General features: G+C 38.4%; 2 protein-coding genes across 6 annotated transcripts; both read left to right on the forward strand.

Annotated features, from left to right (window-relative positions):
• Positions 1-3,362: 3,362 nt before the first annotated feature.
• LOC144629542 (uncharacterized) lies at positions 3,363-20,063 on the forward strand. Of its 5 annotated transcripts, none has more exons than XM_078487774.1 (6): positions 3,364-3,465; positions 8,518-8,692; positions 9,412-9,476; positions 12,894-12,955; positions 13,638-13,705; positions 15,055-20,063. In XM_078487774.1, the coding sequence occupies exon 6, from the start codon at positions 15,066-15,068 to the stop codon at positions 19,401-19,403; it is 4,338 nt and encodes a 1,445-aa protein (XP_078343900.1). In that variant the 5' UTR covers positions 3,364-3,465; positions 8,518-8,692; positions 9,412-9,476; positions 12,894-12,955; positions 13,638-13,705; positions 15,055-15,065; the 3' UTR covers positions 19,404-20,063. The 5 variants fall into 5 exon arrangements, with proteins under 5 accessions (XP_078343901.1, XP_078343900.1, XP_078343899.1 ...); XM_078487773.1 differs by having other exon boundaries at positions 8,518-8,568; XM_078487772.1 differs by having other exon boundaries at positions 3,366-3,461; positions 8,518-8,568.
• On the forward strand, positions 9,923-11,338 carry LOC144629608 (uncharacterized). The gene has a single exon (XM_078487847.1). The coding sequence runs from the start codon at positions 9,923-9,925 to the stop codon at positions 11,336-11,338; it is 1,416 nt and encodes a 471-aa protein (XP_078343973.1).
• Positions 20,064-20,920: the final 857 nt, after the last annotated feature.

Consider the following 20,920-nt stretch of genomic DNA (forward strand, 5'->3'; position numbering starts at 1 on the left):
GGAATAAACTTAAATTGACATCAAACTCTGCCTTGGTTTTCTGACAAATATCTCCATTCTTTCCTCTTGCCGAAGCCCATTTTGAATGAAAAAAGTTCACAAATATCATTGCCAAGTAAAAGAAGAATTTATACGCAGAGAACGTCTCAGAGAAAATACATTTTAAGCGTCATTTGCAGATTTGACGCCAAAAGACGGCAACCGATCGGCCGTGCAAATTTTGAATTTAAACATTTACAGTTTGAAGCATATAGTTTCGTGTGTTTTCATGTATTTTTTTTTTAAAAAAAAAGAATGTCTTATAGAGAATTTTATTGTAGTACTTTTTCAAAAATGAACTTGAAAAACGTTTACTGCGTATTTGTCGTCTGCTTGAACTCCCTTCACCAGCTCGAGGTCGTCTAGCTCACAATCATCGAGGGAGGCAAAAATCTGTGGTTTTTCTTTCTTTTGCTTTTTTTTCCTCGCGGTTCGCGGGAAAAAATATAGACAAATGTATGGGAAATTAAAAGCGTAACTGAATGCTTTCTATAGCCCAGCTACATCCTTTGAACTTGGCAAATAAAAACTTTTGCCTAGTATTTAAACTTTACGATTCATAACTTATCAAGATTTCAATTTTTGTAAAAGACATTTGCCATCAGATTCCCATACAAACACTGTAATTTCTACCCACTATGCCTACTCGTCAAGATGGCGTCGAAAACCGTAGTAAGGCCTATTATGTTTTGAAGAAAGTGCTTACGCTTACCCCTAGTCTGTTACAAGTCTCAGCGGTTTAGTCTGTTCGAGTTCGCATTGGAGGCTCTGCAACATTGACGCCTGGCTTTCAAGACGACTTGTTAATGCAGGCAAGCAGTCGGTATCTGTTTAAAAGAGAAAGATACAGATATGTCATACTGCTTAGAAAGAAGCCAGAAGGATTCTTTTAAAATTTTGAGGATGGGATCGAACTTTGTCCAGAATTGCCTTACCCAGCTTGAAATGTACGTATGATTTTCATAAACTAGGTGCCTTGTGGTTATTTTTGTTTGGTACTTTGTCGCCTTCTAAACTGGCAATGAGCCACCTTGTTAAATACCCTGAAAATTTGCGGCGCTAATTCTTTTACGAAGAAGGTCATTTTTTTTTTTACTAAAGGAGTGACTCATGACACTTACAAGCTAAAGATATGCAAGCGAGAGCTTTTACGTAGAAAATCAAGATAACAAAAATTAAAAGAAGAGTTTCACTCAGCTGCTTAGACACGTATTCCATCCTTTAATATCAAATAACATATCATACTTACATAAGCTTCACTTGGATCAACCAAGAAGTAGACCAAGAAAGCGAAGATGAAAACCAACTTCATGATATCTCAACTGAGGAAATTTGAGTCAAACGAAATTGGCAGAGTTGAACACCAAATGACGCACCTTAGCAGCTACGCTGTAATATATATTCTGCTGTATGAAACTTGGGTGTTTGTTTACAGAGTTAACACGCACCTAAGAGTAAAAATTTCGTGAGCCTTAACACGTTTTCAGAGATAAAATTAAAATAAAATATTACTTACTCATTCAAGAGTGTCTGCATTTTGATTAACCACCTGAATAAACAAGCATTAGAATAAGTGATACATAGAATCCAAGAAATATCACTTTTCGAATCATTAAATTTTTGAAACGACTTTAGTTTTCAAAAATCGTCGAGTTTTCTTTCTTTGTAAGTTTAAGTTTTTAGCGGAGCGCCCAGCGGCCCAAAGGGCCGCAGAGCAGAGCCCCACACCCAACTTAACAGACCCATGCTTTCGGTTTTTCTTAGTCATCATGGCTAGCGGTATGGTTCGCGGGCGCGTGCGCCTAGCGACGACGACGACGACGATGTTGGCGGCCATATTCCAGAAATAGGTTTAAGGTTATGGTTAACGTCAGCTTACATCTTTGATATCGATATTGGACATCCATGTCAATTGACAGTTGTCAAAACAAGGTATCCAGAAATAGGTTTAAGGTTATGGTTAACGTCAGCTTACATCTTTGATATCGATATTGGACATCCATGTCAATTGACAGTTGTCAAAACAAGGTATCCGCCGACAAGTATCACATGACCATAACGCGGGCTCACATATAGAACTCATCAAGGTCGAATGTTTTTTTAAGTTTACCGCTGACCATGTAATGGTTAACATTGGATCGCGGGCTCAAATGCTCAATATTTTTCTGTTATCAGTCAGTAAATTCGGATTTTTGAAAAAGGTGAAGTAAATAATCGGGGAGCTCCGCTTTTAGGCTTGGCTAAATATTAATATAAAACAGATCAATGTTACCGGGTCTTGTTTCAGTGGGGTCCTGTTCGGAGTGTATTTTAACCTTCGAATGTTCGTACAATTACAAGCGAAGTCGTGCCCCTTTGTCCAGAAAAAATCTAAATACTCAGTAATAGTTTTATTTTACTTTCAATGCAATATATAAAGTGACTTAAAAATCGCAGATAATTTCAACGAGTTTCAAAAGTAAACAATGTTTTCAGAAGACCTTTTGACATGTTGGCTTATTTTTCTTTAAAAGCTGTTAACGTTTACATTACTTATCTAGAATCGTTTCATTTCAATTTAAAGGACTTTTGGAAAAAATACCCAGATCTTTACTCAAATTAAAACACTGTTGTTTTTGGCATAAAACACCTCTTTTTTATCTGTATTTCGCTCTGCATACATCTATATTAACGGGCCTTTGATTTGAAGTGGGCGCTTATTCGAGGCTGGGCGCTTAATCGATAAAAACGGTAGTTTTGCGGTTTTCCTCCCTCCTGATAAAAACCAGCACCTGCCAAATTCCAATACAACCTGGCTAGATATATAACTAGATAGAGGACCGGCATAAAAACCAGCTACGGCTGATGTGGCTTCTTCCTCTTGTACGCCCACGGGTTAATTGGCTAGAACGAATGTACAGACAAGCGAATGTACAGACAAGAGATAAACAATTAATCCTGAGTGTTCTTTCAAACATTCACGAGAAGAGAGAGAGATGGTGCAAATTAAAAAAAAATAATGATAAAAAAATTGGGGCACACAGCCAACACCTAAACATTAAAAAACCGGATAGTTTCTTTACATTAGTTTAATTGTCATAAGGACCAAACCAAATTTCCTTTTCTGTGCTAAGAGACAAAAAAACATAGGAAAGGGGTCATTACTTAATAAAACAGGAAGGGAAGTCAAAACGAAACTGATAAGAGGGAGAAAGCTGAATATAGCAGAAGAAAGATCAAGACGACTTTACATGTTGACCTTTTTGTTGATCCAAGCATCGCGTGATTTCAAGACATTCAAGTTGTTGACGGTTTGGAATGTGAGCAGATTATATGACGGTTAGTAGCTTTCAGTTGCGATTTGGTTTGCAGTTGGGTTTACCAAACGAACGGAGAGAATTTCAAAGAGTCAAGAGTTTCCACGCATTTAACGCAGGACGATTGTAAGTACGTACAATTTACATCTGTAGTTATCTTTCGTAGACAGATATAGCTATCATGGTATAAATACAGCCCGAGTGGGGCAACTGAAATTATGTGCCGCTGTGTACAAACACGATAGATCCTTCATTTATGTCTCTTGATTGAGAAGAAGAAATCTGAAGTCTTTCAGTTCTTAAATTGCCGTGCTAAAAACTGCTTTACATGTGGCAAGCGAATTGACGGTCGATGCAGAACTTATAGCTTATGCATAATCGCTCTTTCCGCTCTGTGCCAAATGGGACTCAGTTGCCTCACAACTTTCGCTGATTTCCGCAGCAAAAAAATTGAAGAATACTCCAACATTGTACCCCACTAAACTAACGTTTTATTTCAGCAGGAAAACAGCAGATAAAAGTACCAATTATCGTAGTTGATATCTTTAGTTCAGCCCTATTGTGAACGTACAAATTCTCCTTTCTGGTCTCTTTAATGTCTTATAATGAAAGTTGGGAGAATTTACCACTTCGTCAATGCATTTTAACTCCTTTTGGTGATCATTTCTTTATATCTTCTGACCTTCCTTAATTTAAGCACTGTTGTTTTGAGGAGAATTTAGGTTTAAATACTGTTAAGTTAAAGATGCTGGAAAATTACAATCGCGTGCAAAATAATCTGTGTGTTCAATGCAATACTATTCTGATGAAGCTAGCACCGAAATGAGCTTTTAGCGAACTGTATAAACATTGTATAATATTCCAATTAAGTCGTACATTTCTTTTTCTTATTTGAATGTACATAAAGAGATAAAGCATGAAAAATCAAACCGCAACTTTCGCTACAAACGAAAGCAAAATCGATGTAAAATTAGACAGGATGTGAAATTTTTGTGAAGCCGGAAATTCTAGACTTCTTGTTGACCTTTTAATATCTTTTTCTGTCTCGTGCTAACTTCGTGATTACAAGCCATCCATTGTTCATAATGCGAGCAGATCATGTAACACTTCGCTTGCACAATCCACTTTCGTTTTCGTTTGTTCAGATCGCAAAACTGACAAAACTGTACGCCACTGAGAAGAAACTTTACGGATAATTTGGACGTTTCAAGTAGGTGTGTTAAAGTGCGTCTAATCAGTTGACTGCGGTAAATTCAGAAAGACCGATGAGTTTATTTTCGAGGATCATGTGAGAAGATTAGGAAACCTTGTGATTGTACATATAAACATGTAAAGTTGAGTTTTCTTTGAAGATTGAAATTCTCTTACAGTTTTTCTGACGGAATTAATTTCTTCGTTTCAAAACAAGAAACTGCTAGAGAGGCAACAAAACAGCTTTTAAAATCGACAGCGATCAGTTCTGGGGTACACCAAGTAAAAACAAGCCAACGAAGGATAATTTATATGTACATGTTCATGTACTAACATCTCTTGCTTATTGTTGATTAAGGGTTTTTTCTTAGAAATATAATCAACATTTTTATAACCATACAACTGAAGACATTTCATTTTCAAGTTGATTTGATCAGTTTATGTTGTACGTGCAATATTAGGATTTCATAATTCTTATAACTGTTGAATGCTGTTGTAGAGGATTTGTTATTCGCACTTATATCGAGAAGGTGAAATGCCCAAAAATCTTTTGGAATCGGTATCGTCTGCTGCAGTAGATTTTCAAAGGTGTGTTATGATGTGTTCTAAAATCGAACATTTTGCCGTTTAGTCCAGACAATGACATGTACTAGTGCAGCATGCTTGTTGTTTAGCTTTAAAATTCATTTTATTTTTATTTTTTACATCCACCCTGTAGCACTGCAGTTTAATCAACTTCAGTGAAAAAAGAACAGAACTGCCAGCTCGAGCTAGTTTTAATAAATACAATTTACTTAATATAGTCAAAATGATGCTAAAGTGAAACACCCTACACCCTAGCTTTAGAACAGGACGATTTTACCTTTCGGCATAAATTTACGTACAGTTTTAGCTAATTTTCAGTACAGGTCGGCAACGAATATATCGGGATGTACAACGGTTAAACGAGAGATCTGACCTATTGAATTCTTAAAATGCAGTATTAAAAATTGATTTACCTGTGGAAAGAGAATCGGTTCAGTAAATTGACATTTGTTAGGGTAGATGCGGAACTCTGTGAAACAGGACTTCGGTCGCACAACGTTTGGTGATTTCCGCAGGTAACAAATTAAGGAAACCTCCAACATTTACCTCACTACACAATCATTTATTATTAATTACGAAAACAGTAGATACGAGTGCAAAATGTTCTTATGTCTCTTTTTAGTTCAGACATATTGCGAATATGTAAATTCTCCTTACTGGTTTCCATGCCTTCCTTAAAATAACAATTCAGAGAATTTTTCTTCGATGTCAATACATTTTAGCTCATTTTCCTTTCGGTGATCTTTTCTTACTTCTCCTCTACTGCGTGCTTGATTTTGTATTGTTGTTTTGAAGAAAAATCAGGCCTGATCACTGTGCGGTGTAAGATTATGGAAAAATACCAATCGATTACAAAATAAAGCACAGCGAAACATCCAGGAAAATGTTTGTTATGTTAGATAATGTAGGCACCGGAAACACCACATAGTGAAACTAAACAATTTTTCCTTAAAGGCATACAATTTTTGCTAATTTTGAATTACATAAAGCAATGAAAAGTAAATTGCAGTTTTTGGTAAATGAAAGAAAGAGAAATCAATTTTTAGTCGATGTGTCAGGATGTTAAATTTAGTAAAGGGAATATATCTAGACCTCTGGTTGACCTTTCAATATCTTATTCCGTCTCGTGCTTGCTTCGTGATTACAAGTCATCCATTGTTCCAAGAGTGAGCAGATCATTAACACTTTGCTTGTACTGTCTCAGGTATCTACTTTCGTTTTCATTTGTTCAGATTGCAAAACTGACAAATTAATACTGTGCGCCACCAAGAAGAAACTACGAAGATTTTGGAAGTTTCGTGTAGGTGATTATAAGAATGATGTCTCATTGTCTAATCAGTTGTGTGATACATTCAGAAAGACCGTGAATGATTTTATTTGAGAGGGATCATGTGAGAAGACGAGAGGTCTTTGATTTCACATACAGTGTACAGTACTTTTCTGTTGAGATTGTTATTCTTGAAGAGTTGGTCGGACAGAATTAATTTCTTCGCTATCATCGTTTTTAAGAGTGACTTTTACGAACGGCCGAGCAAGAATTTGATTTCCTGGCAGAAATTGGAAAATCGATTTTTCTTCGTTTTTTGCTCATTATTAGCTGTAAGGTAGATAAGAAACTTGATGTAGTTTGTTTCCCCTAGAGGTCTTCTAATTTTAAGAAAACAAAGAAAATCGATTTCGGTGGTCGAAGTCACAAATTTCCTAACTTTTAAACCCGAAATTAGCTATTATGAACACTACTCGCGTTCGCTTACAAAACCGCGCACTTCCTATCAACATAAAAACTCTTTTTCTTTCGCTAGAATATAATTTCAGGGCTTTAGCGCAACTCTTCCAACTGAAAAAAATGAACTGACGAGGAATGCTTTTTACGATAACAAAAATTTGAATGAAATAGTAATTTTCAACGGCAGTATTTAGCATGTGGTATAACATTATTTTTTTTCAATTCTTGCTCAAACGTGCATACAGATATTCTTATTAAACATACCTGAGAATTGGCTCGGGTTATTGGAAAGATTCTCACATAGAGGGCATCAAACTTCGGCAAATTTTCACAGCATGACCGTAAACTGTGTATCGACTGTGTAAATACTTCTAATTGCCAAACGCCACGATAATGAATGTTTTAACCCCAAATGCTCGTCTTTCCTTCTTCTTGTGCCGAATGTTCCATTGCAAAATTCCCTTTTCAACGGAAGAGTGAGGTACAAAAGCCAACCTAGGTCCATTTTGATCGCAAAACCTCTTCGCGATTTTGCCACAAGATTACATTTGTGACTTACGTGACATAATACACGTGACATGAAACACGATATTGTGACGTAAGTGAGTCTGCGCAGTAAGAGCTCTGGGGTCGAGAATGTCACGGAGTTAAAATAACGCAAAACAATTCTCCAGCACCGCCAACGCAGTTTGAGGAAGCAAATTGATCGTTCTGGAGTTCTGTACACACTTTCGTCAAGAGAAAAGAACCACGACAAAGGAAAATTGCTAAGGATGAAGATGCAAAAGGAATTTCGCGCTTAGCAGTTGCTTTGTTGTATTTTGGAGCCAAGAAATGTTTAGCTGTCAATTAGGCTATTTTGATCGATATCACAACATTTTGTGGGACTACGATGCATTGGTAAATATGCTGCCTTCAACAACCCGAGCCAATCCTCAGGTATGTCTTAGATAAACATTTACATGTGTGTTTAAACGACAATTGAGAAAATTTGGAGTTATACCACATATTAAATAATTCCGTTGAAAACTGCCGTTTAATTCGACTCTCTAGTATCGTGAAAAGTATTCCCCACCTTTTTAATCATTTCAGTTCGAAAAGTTTTGCTTAAGCCCTGAAATTATATTTTAGCGAATGGAAAAGAGTGTCTCTGTTGATAGAAAGCATCCAAAGTTCTCAATGTGGCTTTGTTTGTGAACGCGACAAGAGTTAACGATAGCGAATTTCGGGTTGAAAATTGTGTCACTTTTGAGGCTCCGATCACGAAAACTGACTTTGGTTTTTTCTCGAAATTAGAAGACTTCTGGGGGAAAAATCACGATCCGATCACGAAAACTGACTTTGGTTTTTTCTCGAAATTAGAAGACTTCTGGGGGAAAAAAATACATCAGGTTTCTTGTCTACCTAAAAGCTATTAATGAGCAAAAAAATGAAGGAATTTGATTTTTCAATTTTCTGCCAGTGCAAGCGCGGTTTTTATTTAAAGTCCTTCTTAAAACAAACTGCAACCACAGAGCCCGGGGATGCTATAAATTAAGGCAACGAAACATCCTTAATCGACAGTGAGTAAACAGTACTGGGGTACACCTAGTAAAGACAAGCTTAGTAGAACATGCCCATGTTCTAACTTCCTTGCTTATTATTTAGTTTATAGTTACGTTTAAAAATTTTACCTTCTAGGTCCCAGCTTGAAGCACTTTTTGATAAGTACAATAGTGCTTACAAGTTCGAGTCAGTTGGAACTAAACATTGTTAAGATCTACGTGTGTACAGTCAACTCTCTCTAAGACGGACACCGTCGGGACCGGACCCAACTGTCCGTCTTAGAGAGGTGTCCGCCTTATAGAGAGTCGAGGTAACGTGACACCAGAAATTTTGAGACGATAAAGCTAAACGGCTATGCACATCGAATACACGTCTGTTTTTAGGCGCTTACGTTAGCAAAACCTATAAAGTGGAACAAAAATGATATCAGAAATTCGACTTTTTTGTTAATAACAAACGATAATACTGTAAAAAGAAAACTAAATCTTGGTGCCCATATATAAGTTTAAGCAGAGAGGTAATGCGTTTTAGCGGATTGTTTTTGGTATGTTTGGTATTCTAAAGGCGCTGACCTACTATGCTATATGTCGATAACAAGTTTTGAAGTATTATTCACTAAAAAATAAAGTTTCCGTTGTCCGTCTTAGAGAGGTGTCTGTCTTACAGTGAGTTTTCTTTTAGTAAAATGACTGAAAAACGGCAGGGACTATAACCAGGTGTCCGTCTTATGGAGGTGTCCGTTAAGAGAGAGTTGACTGTATATCAGAGTGAATTAATATCATAATTTCGTAATTGTTAATAACTGTTGAATACTTTTGTAGAAGATTTGTTATTCACAGCTACATCGAGAAATTGAAGTGCCCAAAATATCATTTTGGAATTGGTATCGTTTGCTGCTGTTTATGTTCAAAGTGATGGTCTGTTCTGAAATCAAACATTTTGCAAAGCGCTAGCAGTTAGTTCGAACAGTAACATGTTGGTGTCTTAAGTTGTTGTTTAGGTTTTAAATTCCATTTTCGTACTTTCTAGATCCAGCTTGAAGCACAATCAACTTTATATTTAGTGACCATGCAACAACAGGATTTCAAATTCTAGTAAGTCTTTATAAATAGAGTTTATTTATAACATACTCAGAAATAAAGGATAATACATGGTTGTGCGGAGATATGAAATTTATCTTCGAGCGTTAAAATCGATAGCTTGAGAGTGAATATATCCAAGCAACCATGTATTATTCTGTTTATTATATAAACCTACAAATTGCGATGTTTTTGACGAATTTCCGAAGATTTTCGACCATTTTCCAAAGATTTCCGAAGAATTTCAAAATGTTGTCCGAAGGTCGAACGAATGTTTCCGAAATTTACGAAGATTACCGAAGATGGCCGAGGAAGATCCGAGGATGTTTCGACTTAATGTCGATAAACTGTGCTTTATTGAGCATTGAAACATGGTTAACTCTGCGAGATGATTGGTCAAAAATGACAGCAGCAAGAAACAGCTGGACCCCAAACTTTACTACAAACTCCACAGTACCGATATGCCATACCAGCCTCGTTTTGCGGGCTTCCTAAAATCCACAAGGCAGACGTCCCTCTCAGACCTATCACAAGCGCCATTGGGTCCCCCACCTATCAATTATCCAAACACCTCGCCAACATCTTGTCACCTCTTCAGAACAACAAATACACAGTTAAGAACAGTGTGTCTTGTGAAGAAGATTCGCACCTTGACAGTGAATCCTGACGAGATCTTTGTATCTTTCGACGTTGTATCTCTGTTTACCTGTATCCCGTCCAATCTAGCCGTGGAAGTCGTCAAAGAGAGACTCTATTCTGAGTCTTCATTATCTGAAAGAACAAATTTATCCATAGAGAACATTATCAAACTCTTAGAATTCGTTCTTGACAGTAACTTCTTCGTTTTTCAAGGAACAAACCCCAAACAGATTTTTGGCTGTCCTATGGGATCACCAGTCAGCGCCATTTTAGCCAATCTGGTCATGGAATACGTTGAGGATAAGGCCCTCTCCTCGGCTCCACACCCACCTAAATGGTGGTTTAGATATGTCGACGACAGTCATGTGTGTCTGAAAAAAGAATTTGTAGATGAATTTCATTCGCACCTAAACTCGATTAACCAGCACATCAAATTCACCATCGAAGTGGAAACAGAAGGTTCAATCGCTTTTTTGGACACTAAGACAAGGAGGCAAGTGGATGGTTCGATAGCCGTTTCTGTTTACAGAAAAGCCACTCATACCGACCGCTATCTAGACTTCAATTCACACCACCATACGCAACATAAACACTCTGTTGTACGCACTCTCATGGATCGGGCTAAGAACATCCCATCCACTGAGGAGGAAGTGTCATCTGAATCTAAACGTGTATTGAAAGCGCTGGCAGTGAATAATTATCCTATCAATTTTATTCGTAATGGTCGTCAATCTAATGCCGAACAAAAAAGTGGTGCCAACGTTGTTGAACAGCGAGGCTTGGTTGTTCTACCGTACGCCAAGGGTTTTTCTGAAAGAATCTCAAGAGTTCTCAAAGGTTTTAACGTCAAAGTGGCTCACAAGCACATCCGTTCCATCGCCAATATTTTGAAAAAACCCAAAGATAAAATCAGCGAAGAGTCGTCGAAAGGTGTTGTATATAAAATCAAATGCAAAGACTGTGCGTGTGTTTACATTGGCCAGACCTCGCGCATACTCAAAACACGCATCAAAGAACATGCTAAAGCGATAACAACAATGGACAGAAATTCCCTATTGGCCGAACACCATTTGCTCAACGATCATGAAATTGATCTGAAAAATGTTGACATTATCGACCGGTCTTCAGTTTGGAGACAAAGACTTTTCCTCGAAGCGTGGCACTCAGTCCGAGATGGAAACGCTATTAATGAACACGTAGCATTCCCGAACATGTATAAGAAACTTAACAATTTTTAATTGCATACCACCCCCTATTCTATCCTTTTTAGTCGCGTTTTTAGAATTCCACCCCCCTTTTTATTCAGTACATTCCTTATCACCTTTTTCTGCATTTTTTAGTTTTTTATTCCTATAACACCAGGGACGCCGTTTTAAATTTACATATTGCTGAAGAAGGCTACAGCAGTAGCCGAAACGTCCTGCACATATTTTAAGCCAGTGTCAACTTTTATCAAATAATTTTAATCTTATCATGCCTGGCTACAAACCAGATATTTTTGATATCACACATGTGCGGATATATTTTTATCCAAACATGTGATACCATTTTTATCGATTTACTACCACTCGCTATTCCTCTGGAGTTTGTATAATAAAAATTATTGATGCACAATTTTTGGTGATTTCTGTAGTAAACAGATTAAGGAAACCTCCAGCATTTTACCACAATACACAATCATTTATTCTTAGTTACGAAAACAGCAGATACGAGTATAAAATGTAATAATTACTACTTTAATTCAGACCTATTGTGAACATGTCAATTCTCCTTACTGGTTTCCATGCATTTCTTATAATAACAATTGGGACAATTTGATGTCAATACATTTTAGCGCATTTTCCTTTTGGTGATCATTTCTTATTTCTCCTTAAATTACTGCGTGCTTGATTTTGTATTGTTGTTTTGAAGAAAAATCAGGCTTGATCACTGTAAGGTGTATGATTATAGAAAAATATCAATCGATTACAAAATAAAGCCCAGCAAAACTTGTAAGACAATGTTTGTATTGTCTGATAAAGTAGCCACCGGGAAATAAACACATAGTCAAATGTACCATTTCACCTCAAGGCATACAATTTAAAGTACATAAAGCAGTAACAAGCAAATTACAATTTTTGCTAATAACAGAAAGAGAAATAAATTTCAGTCGATATGTCAGTGTTCAAGATGTTAAATTTAGTGAACTTTCTGTGATGATGGAAATTCTCTTTTTAAACAACAAATTGCTACCCTTGGGCACGCGCCGTGCTACAAAGGCAACGAAACGGCCTAAATCGGCAGTAATCAGTTCTGGGTAAAGACCAGCAAAGGGCAATGGGAGTACTACAATGAACATGTACGTTAGCCTGCAGAGCATGCGTATTCAGCGAGCGCATTCGAATGCATTTTGATCGGGCGCCATCTTGGATTCTTACTCGGGAGAGGATTGGGGATGTACGTTTACTAGCTTCTCTTGCCTGTTTTTAATCGTTTTTAATTTCGTTTTTTCTACCTTCTAGATCCCAGCTTGCAACACTTTGTTGCCAATATTTACAGAAATACACTCAGATAAAACATTTCATAGAACTCAATATCAATATCAAAATTTGTTATCTCTAATTAAATCGAAAGTGAAATGCCCAAAAAATTCTTTTGGAGTTGATACTGGCGTTTGTGTTTTTTTTTAAGAAGGTAAAAGAAATCGAACAATTTGTATGGCAGTTTTGTCCGAACAATGACATGTCAACATCTGGTGAACTAGTGCCGCTTAGTTGTAGTTAAGGTTTTAAATTCCATTGTCTTTCTTTGTAGATCGACCTCATATAACACTGTTTAATCAACCTCAGTGACCAAAAACAGGATTGCGAGTTTCAGTAAGTTTATATAAATACAATATACTTAAAAGTTCACTCATAATTATGTTTATCGAAGTGAAACTGGATGGTTTCACTTTGATCGTAACAATGGAGAGAATTTTCTTCGTTGTCAATACATCTTAACTTTGTGATAATTTTCACCTGAAATTTCACCTGAACCCATTACTCAACTTAAGTACATAAGTATTGAAAAGCAAATCACAATATTTGCAAATAAATGAAAGGGAAATTTCAGTCGATGCGACACATTGCTAAATCTACTGAAGGTAATTGAAGATGTTTAGTTGACCCATTTTTTTGTTTGTTTGTTTCTGTTTTTTTTTTTTTTCGTCTAATAATAACCTTGTGTTCTTGTGGTTACAAGCCATCCATTGTTCCCAATGTGAAGATATCATACAACGCTTCACTCGCACAATTTTAATTCTTCTTTTCCATTTGTTCTGGCCATGGGTGTCGAAATGAGATCACCTGACGTCACTAAACGGGACGATCCCTCTTGTATAAATATCATTTTTCTTTGGGTTTAAGGCATAAAGCAGTGAAAAGCAAGTAACAGATTTGCATATTGTAAACGTCCGGGAAATTATGAACAACAGGTTGACCCATTTAATTTTGCTCCCGTCTGGTATTCGCTTTACTGGCACATTTTATTTATTTTTTCCCTTTGTTACATTTACAGAGAAGTGCGCCGCCGAGATGGACTTTACGTAGATCTCAGTGTATCCCTGAATTTATCAGCTCTTTAAGGTACTTATTAGATGTATCTTATCCAAAGTAAACCCGTTCTAGTCAATTCGTTTGTTGGGGAGCAAAGCGAAGAATGGCAAGTAAAAGAGAAGACGAGGGTTAGTCGGCGAGACACATTCTTTCGCCTCCTCGCCACTTGTCCCTCGCCTTTTTTCCACTCGGCGTTCTTTGCGCTATTTTTCCAATGGTGCAGTTACCCCACAAGGAGAACGGAGAGGGAGGAGTCCTGGCATTGGTACGCATTTAAATCCAGTTGAGACTTTTTGTCTTAATGTCCCATCTTCAGTCATTTTTGGATGGTTAAAGAGTCACTAGACATCATTGCAAATCGCACAGTTCTAGAAAGCTCACTAAAATGGTCAAAAGTCCACATTATGGACTTTTATGGACAGATAATTACTGTCAAAATCCTCGAGAAGGAAGTGTACAGTTCACATTTTGGCACTTGACATTCATCAATATTTTGTGTGACTATCGAATAGTCACCGATTTTAACCGATACGGGTCGCTGGTCTATTATATCAGTTGCTCGTGATTGGTATATTTATTGCCGATAAGATACCCCGCTAACGAAAAGGCGATTTGTCACCATGGCTGCATGGTTTGTGTGTCTTTATTTCATTGATCGAGAGATGGAAGGAAGAGTTGAACAATTACCAAAACGAAATTGGGGACCACGAAGAAAAAGGGGAAAAATACCTTAAGTGTAAAAGAAAAAAAATCTTTGAACAGTTAAGGTAAAACACCCTCCACGCTAAAAAAAAAATGGTCTGTCGCTAAATCTGCCTTTAGCTGGAGTCAAATGTGTCACGCACTTCGCATAGTGCACTGTAAACAAGTCACGCAATTCGAGGAGCTCTATGAGTAGACTGTTCACAGTCCACTATACCTGTGGCAAAGGGGGATTGACCAGCCCGCACCAGGTCCCTTCCCCACGGGCATTTTGTTCTCTCCCCAGGTTGCGCTTGGTAATTAATTATATAAAACCAAGATGAGGGAAAGTCGAACTCAGTGATTGATCACGAAAAACGTGGAAAAATAGGGGACTGCGAACAGTCTAATATATGAGTAGGGTCTTTTTATTATTGCAATTATAATAATGCACAAATTTAAAGACAAATTTAAAGAGGATCAACACTGACATTGACCTCGCAGCCGCGCCTTTTTGACGTGGCGAGGGTGGTGGCATCCAGTTAACCTTTGCACCGCTTACACGCCACCGCTAAAAACAAAAGTACACAAACTTTACTACCGCAGATTATGCCCCTAACAGACATCGGCAGATCTTTTTGTTCTGTTAAACAAACTTGCCAACCCACTTTTAAACGCCTGATGTATTTTCACTGCAGGACGTTTCAATATGGAGTACTCATCAGAACAATTGAACTACTTTCGAATTTGTTATATCGCCTTTAACTTGGTGCCCGAAGGTCTACGAAAAATCTTCAAACAAGAATGGGATTTCCGCTACAAAGCAACGCTTGGAGAATGGAAAGACACACCAAAGAATGGTTTAGACTTTTACAACAACGAATCTCGAAAAAGCCGATTGAAAAACGCAAAATATCTAGCGACAATACAGAATGGAAACACGGCAGAGTGGGACTGTAGTTGTTTGTTCTTCGCGATGCTGTTCTCAGATAGCATTGGCTCAACCCTTAGTGCATCAATAAGGAAAGAAGTCGATGATCTTCGTCAGGTCCGAAATGATATTGCTCACATCAGTGAAGCCCAACTTACAGATGCTGAGTTCAAGAATTATGTTGGAAAAGTACTGCTTGCGTTCAACTCTTTGAGTCTTCCGTTCAATGATATCCAGACAATTAAAAACCAAACGAGCTTTCCAACCGCAGAAGTAAGTAGCTTAAAGCTACAGGCTGCTAATCTCCTAGGAGAATTGCAAAAAGCAAAATCTGAATTACAAGTCGCACAAGACACAATCACGTCAAAAGAGCAACAAGTTGGAGCCATTGCATCTGATTTACAAGTGGCACAAGACACGATACGGAGTAAAGAAGAAGAAGTGGAATGTCTAACGCAAGAGATTAATTCCAAAATTGAGTCTTTTTGTCATCTCACATTCAAGCCATCTCACGAAATCGTCAGACGTTCAAATGACGTCACAAGGATTATGTCAAAAATGCAAGAGCTACAAGATGGAAGTAATGAAGCAGTCAGTACTATATATTTGTCAGGAAATCCTGGGTGTGGCAAAAGTCAAATTGCTCGTCAAATTGGACAAGAAGTCTTTACAACAAGGTCAAGTGACAAGAAAGGCTTAATATTTGTCGCAACCCTCAATGCAGAAACCCTTGAAACGCTAGCAGACTCGTACATCAGTCTCGCTAAACAGTTAGGAATTACAGAATACACTTTAACTAACCTGACGACCTCGAAAACGAATACTCCAAAAGAAATAATCCGGCATCTCCAGCGTTTAATCTTGCCAAAGAGTAAACAGTTCTCAGAGTGGTTAATAATTGCTGATAACGTTGTTGACCTGTCTCTGATTCGTAGCTATCTGCCTCAGACTGCCAGTGAAGAATGGGGTCACGGTCAGGTGCTGATTACAACTCAAGACAGCTTTACAATTCCTACAAATGCTCCTTATACTTACCACGAGTCGTTAAGTGCAGGAATGCAGCCGGAGGACGCAGTGGAGCTATTGAAACGAGTTGCACAAGTTTCAAATGACGACCAAGTTCAAACGGTTGCTGAAGTTCTCGAGTATCAACCACTCGCCTTAGCAGCCGCTGCATTTTACGTACAAACTGTTATGAGTTATGGCTCTCCAACCTACAGTTGGACAAGATACCTAGAAACATTTGGTCGTGGCGAACATGAAGCAACAGAAGAACCACTTGCTGAAGGGAATCCGGCGTACTCAAAAACGATGACTATTGCAATTAAAATGGCATTGAAGAGTGCTTTGGAGAACGATGAAGTTCTTCGCCAGCTATTTTTCTTTCTTTCGCTGTGTGCTTCCGAATCTCTCCCAATTGATGCCGCAGTTAACTTTGTCAAAAATCGTACTTCGGGACAGACAGAAGAGTTAATCAGAGCAAAGATTTTAAAATCGTCCTTGATTACTTGCTTATACAGGGAAGATGGGATACCCGACTATTTAAGAGTGCATAACGTTATTCATAAAGCACTCAAGAAAATATTGACGCTGGGCGTTGACTTCACAGAGAATGTTGAGTGTATATCTGTGGCAATTGAGGTTTTTCACTCCCTTACTGAATCTGTGTACAATCGTTTGAATGAGAGTGGGCACGTTTGCGTAATGCTACGTAGAATTATGACCCATTGCAAAGCGTTGCATGACATTCTTACTAATACTTTTGCTACGAAGGATGTTTTGGTGAAAGAATTAACAACCTTTATTACTCAAGACAAATTTGTTTTATGGCTTTGCTCCACTGCTTCTGTGTGTTGTGACCTTAGCAATCCCTCAAATGCAAACCTCTTTACCACATCAGCCTGTGATTTCGTTCAATACGTTAGTAGCACAAAAGAGGGTGAAATATTAAAAGCAGATACCTTTACCGTACACGGTAGGGCACTATCAATGTCATGCCAATACAAATCATCACTGTCATACCATGACGAGGCTACCAGGCTTTATATTTCAATTTATGGCAAAGAACACGAAAAGGTAGCATCAAGCTACAACAACTTGGGAAGTGTTTATTATGTTCTCGGACAGTACAATGAAGCGAAAGAATACCTCCAGAAGGGACTGGCCATCAGGAAAAAGATTTACGGCGAGGAACATGCTAGTGTAGCAATAAGTTATAACAACTTGGGACTTGTTTATCGTGATCTTGGACAGTACAATGAAGCAAAAGAATACCATGAGAAGGGACTGGTCATCCAAAACAAGATTTACGGCAAATACCATGCTGATGTAGCAAGAAGTTATAACAACTTGGGACTTGTTTATCGTTCTCTTGGACAGTACAATGAAGCAAAACAATACCTCGAAAAGGGACTGGTCATCCAAAACAAGATTTTCGGCAAGGAACATGCTAGTGTAGCAACAAGTCACGACAACTTGGGACTTGTTTGTCGTGATCTCGGACTGTACAATGAAGCAAAAGAATACCACGAGGAGGGTTTGGACATCAAGAAAAAGATTTACGGCGAGAAACATGCTGCTGTAGCAACAAGTTATAACAACTTGGGTCTTGTTTATTGTGATCTCGGACAGTATGATGAAGCAAAAGAATACTACGAGAAGGGACTGGTCATCTACAGAAAGATTTACGGCGAGGAACATGCCGATGTAGCAACAAGTTATAACAACTTGGGTCTTGTTTATTGTAAGCTCGGACAGTACAATGAAGCAAAAGAATACCTCGAGAAGGGACTGGTCATCCAAAACAAGATTTACGGCGAGGACCATGCTGATATAGCAAGAAGTTATAACAACTTGGGACTTGTTTATCGTTCTCTCGGGCAGTACAATGAAGCAAAAGAATACCACGAGAAGGGACTGGTCATCTTTAAAAAGATTTTCGGCGAGGAACATGCTAGTGTAGCAACAAGTTATGACAACTTGGGACTTGTTTGTCGTGATCTCGGACAGTACAATGAAGCAAAAGAATACCATGAAGAGGGTTTGGACATCGAGAAAAAGATTTACGGCGAGAAACATGCTGCTGTAGCAACAAGTTATAACAACTTGGGTCTTGTCTATCGTGATCTCGGGCAGTATAATGAAGCAAAAGAATATCACGAGACGGGACTGGTTATCTTCAAAATGATTTTCGGCGAGGAACATGCAGCTGTAGCAACAAGTTATTACAACTTGGGACTTGTTTATCATTACCTCGGACAGTACAATGAAGCAAAAGAATTCTCCAAGAAGGCACTGGTCATCCAGAAAAAGATTTACGGCGAGGAACATGCTGATGTAGCAAGAAGTTATAACAACTTGGGTCTTGTTTATGGTGATCTCGGGCAGTATGATGAAGCAAAAGAATTTCACGAGAAGGGACTGGTCATCTCCAAAAAGATTTACGGCGAGCAACATGCTAGTGTAGTAACAAGTTATGACAACTTGGGACTTGTTTATCGTCACCTCGGACAGTACAATGAAGCAAAAGAATTCCACGAGAAGGCACTGGTCATCAAGAAAAAGATTTACGGAGAGGAACATGCTGCTGTAGCAACAAGTTATAACAACTTGGGTCTTGTTTATTATGTTCACGGGAAGTATGATGAAGCAAAAGAATACCTCGAGAAAGGACTGGTCATCTTCAAAAAGGTTTTCAGTGAACAACATGCTAGTGTAGTAACAAGTTATGACAACTTGGGACTTGTCTATCGTTACCTCGGACAGTACAATGAAGCAAAAGAATTCCACGAGAAGGCACTGGTCATCAAGAAAAAGATTTACGGAGAGGAACATGCTGCTGTAGCAACAAGTTATAACAACTTGGGACTTGTTTATTGTGTTCGCGGGCAGTATGATGAAGCAAAAGAATACCTCGAGAAAGGACTGGTCATCTTCAAAAAGGTTTTCGGTGAAGAACATGTTAATATAGTAACAAGTTATGACAACTTGGGACTTGTTTATCGTTATCTCGGACAGTACAATGAAGCAAAAGAATTCCACGAGAAGGCACTGGTCATCAAGAAAAAGATTTACGGCGAGGGACATCCTCTTGTCGCAGCAAATTGCTGCAATTAAGAAATTGTTAATAGTTACCTAAGGCAGTGTAACCACTCCAGGACGAATTGTATTTTGTTATAATAACTTAAATCAGGAACGTGATAAGCGATTGGAAGTTGGCACTCACTTCCTGTTTCTGATGCTTCACATGCAAATCAATAGCTACTGTGGACTGATTACATGAGTCGGGCTGGCCCGGTTAGCCGGGGTGGCTCGCTTTGCCAAAACGAAATACAGCTAGGTATTACATGAGCCGAGCCAGCCCAGGATGGACTAGATTTGGCACAAACGACGGGTTAAAATTAGCACGAATGGTTTTGGCGCGATAAATGAGTCGGATGATGTTGATGACCTTTTCCCAGCAATTTGGTGTTTTGTTTTCTACACTTTTGCAGTTACATGAGCTGCTTTGCCTCTCCATTTTGCGGTCGGCAGTGTGCTCAGAAGAGAAATTTAATGCTAGCCCGGTGAACGCGATTACGTGGAAACTTTTCAGCCCGGCTAGCCGGGATCCCGGCATTACGATACTGGGTTTCTTGGCTAACCGGGCTGGCCCAGTTGTCATGTAATCGCAAAGTTGATTTTTGTTGCGTTTAACAGATATACCGAGATTTCGGAAGAACCAAGCCAGCCTAGCCTGTGACCAGGCTCTCCGGTCGAGAATGGGGCGAAAAGAAAGCGGGAAGAGAAAGGAGGGGAGGGGGGGGGGGGGGGGGGGGGAAGTGGGGGTTCGCGTTTCTTTTCTCCCCCAGGCCCTTCTCGGCTCGTTTTGCGCGCCGATCTCTTTTTCTGGCCCAGGCTAAGCCAACCCGGCTCATGTAACCCGTTATGTATTTATAACTTGCATGCAGTAACTCTTATAACTTGTTATGTATTTAAAACTTGCATGCAGTAAACTTTGATATTGGAAACTTGGCGGAAACACATTTTCAAAAGAATCAGAATCGTTTGTTTAGTTTTCTAGCCCACGTGAAACCTTTCGCTTAGTACACTTTCATTTTAGTGACCCACAGAATTCTGAAAGAGATAAAACATATAATTTTATAAGGATTTTACAATCAGTTATCTCCCGGTGTTTCCATAACAACCGTTATTACAATCATATTGTCAAATATCAAATTAACAAGGAATTGACTTTTAACAATAATTCTTCGTGAAAAAAATAATTAATCTTATTTTCCTTTTGAAGACATTTGGGAGATGGGTGTAAGTTTAGCTTAGTGACAAATTCATGTAGCCTCAGCCTTTATTGTTGGCACTGTAGTCCATCCGTATGACGGTCGCGAATGTAAATCCCTGAAAATTAGGTGATTCAGCTTTGCGTCCTTGAGTGTTGTTTCGACATTCAAAGTACCCAGAGTTCCATTTTTTCTTTGCGAGTTGTTCACAGTTCTCGCAATGACACGCAAAGGTTAGAAAATTCTGACAAGAAGGGTAGATTGCGACCATTCATATAAAAAACGATAGTCAAGAAATTGCTTTGGTAACTGTTTATTAAAATTTTTCAAAGCATCACTTTCTGTGTTAATATTGAA

Source organism: Oculina patagonica, chromosome 11 (genome assembly GCF_052425735.1).
Source record: "Oculina patagonica isolate OP01 chromosome 11, crgOcupat, whole genome shotgun sequence".
Taxonomy (NCBI): Eukaryota; Metazoa; Cnidaria; class Anthozoa; order Scleractinia; family Oculinidae; genus Oculina; species Oculina patagonica.

Coding starts and splice junctions, on each gene's coding strand:
- LOC144629608 (XM_078487847.1), top strand. CDS start 9,923: ATGCCATACCAGCCTCGTTTTGCGGGCTTCCTAAAATCCACAAGGCAG.
- LOC144629542 (XM_078487775.1), top strand. CDS start 15,066: ATGGAGTACTCATCAGAACAATTGAACTACTTTCGAATTTGTTATATC.